This window comes from Lepus europaeus, unplaced genomic scaffold (assembly GCF_033115175.1).
Source record: "Lepus europaeus isolate LE1 unplaced genomic scaffold, mLepTim1.pri SCAFFOLD_37, whole genome shotgun sequence".
NCBI classification, from domain to species: Eukaryota; Metazoa; Chordata; class Mammalia; order Lagomorpha; family Leporidae; genus Lepus; species Lepus europaeus.
Window position 1 is genome coordinate 3,645,375 of NW_026909243.1, and position 1,588 is coordinate 3,646,962.

The 1,588-nt window shown below is 50.4% G+C and overlaps 1 protein-coding gene across 1 annotated transcript; it reads left to right on the forward strand.

Annotated features, from left to right (window-relative positions):
- The first annotated feature begins 204 nt into the window (after nt 1–204).
- Nucleotides 205–982, forward strand: LOC133754988 (CCAAT/enhancer-binding protein epsilon-like). The gene has a single exon (XM_062185317.1). The coding sequence runs from the start codon at nt 205–207 to the stop codon at nt 775–777; it is 573 nt and encodes a 190-aa protein (XP_062041301.1). The 3' UTR covers nt 778–982.
- Nucleotides 983–1,588: the final 606 nt, after the last annotated feature.

The following is a 1,588-nucleotide window of genomic DNA, read 5'->3' on the forward strand; positions in this document are numbered from 1 at the left end:
TCCCAATTGATCTGGTCTGGGCTGGATGCGGAGGCGTGGATGCAGCGACAGGCACAGCACTATAACAAACTGGGCAGTGCTGACTTGCGCTGCGTTCAAGCTTCTGTATATAAACTGCGTATGGAAACCCACACTCGCGGTAGATCGGTTGGGGCCAAGTATTAATTCTTTTGCAACTTCCCTACCCCGCCAGGCTTTGCTTAAATGTTCGCCTCCCAGGGCTTCGAGGGCTTCCAAGAGGAACAGTCCCCGGCTTTGCTCTCCGACCTTTCTGCCATGGAGTCGGCACCTGACAGCAGCCCAGGGAGCTACAACCCTAGGACTGTGGCTGTGAAGGAGAAGCCCCGGGGGCCAGAGGGCGGCCGAGGTGGCAGCTGGGGCAGTTACAATCCCCTGCAGTACCAGGTGGCACACTGCGGGCAGACGACCGTGCACCTGCCCCCAACCCTGACAGCACCGGGCCAGCCCCAGTGCGTCCCCGAGGCCCCCTTGGCCACCACCGTGCCCCCCAGCAGCCCCTTCGAGGCGCCCTCCTCGGCTGACCCCTCGCAGGAGGGCAAGAAGGCAGTGAACGACAGCCTGGAGTACCGGCTGCGGCGGGAGCGCAACAATATCGCCGTGCGCAAGACCAAGCGGCGCATCCTGGAGATACAGCAGTACATGGCAGAGAATGAGCAGCTGCGCAGCCGCGTGGAGCAGCTTACGCAGGAGCTAAATATCCTGCACAGGTTTTTGAAAGCTATTATAAATTTAATGTCATTGGTCAGTAAACATTAAGGACATAAAAGGAAAGAGTATTATTGGTAAAAAGGGTTAAAAAGAGAGAGAGCTTTTTACATAAAAAAAGGACATGGTTTGTAAGAATGACTTTATCCGGATGGCTAGTTTACTCTAGACTGAAATAAAAATGGTAAAATGTTTAAAGTAAGTCGAAGAGGGTGTGTGAAAGTCACAGAAAGTATTTGGGTCACTTCAGCTGAACAGGCACCAGGTATCAACCCAAATTTGTATGACTTCTTCAGGGATGTGTTTTCTGTTTTTGTCTCTGTTGTATTTTCTGTTTTTAAATTCTGATGCCTTTTTGTAATTTTTTTCTATCCTGCGGGACATGCTTCCTTTACCCTGTAGACTTACTTTTGTGCTCATAAAAATCGGCTGCAAGGCACAGAGATGTGTTTGTAAACCTGTGTCTGGCAGCGGATTTGGTGGGCGCATAAACTCGTTCCAGGCTGAGGACACCGTTTACTTCACGGACACTAGACCAAGACGTGTCGACCTTGGCTCAGGTTCAGTTGCTGTCTTTTTAACAATCAGTATGGGGGGGGACGGAAAAATCTTAGCCCTGCATAATAAATAGGCTTATTCAGTTTGTTAATGATAGATTGTTTGTCACCCCCGCCCTGATCCTAACTCAACACCGAAGTTTCAACTGGACGGTCTTTTAAGAGTCTTATCTTGAGTGGAGTGGCTCTTGGAATCCGCTCGGGATGGGACTTTTGAAGACTGTTTAGTATTCGTACCCGGCTCCCCTCCTTTGTTGCAGGATAAAGAAAAGTTTGGTGCTCCCACACTCGTTTCAGACCTTGTG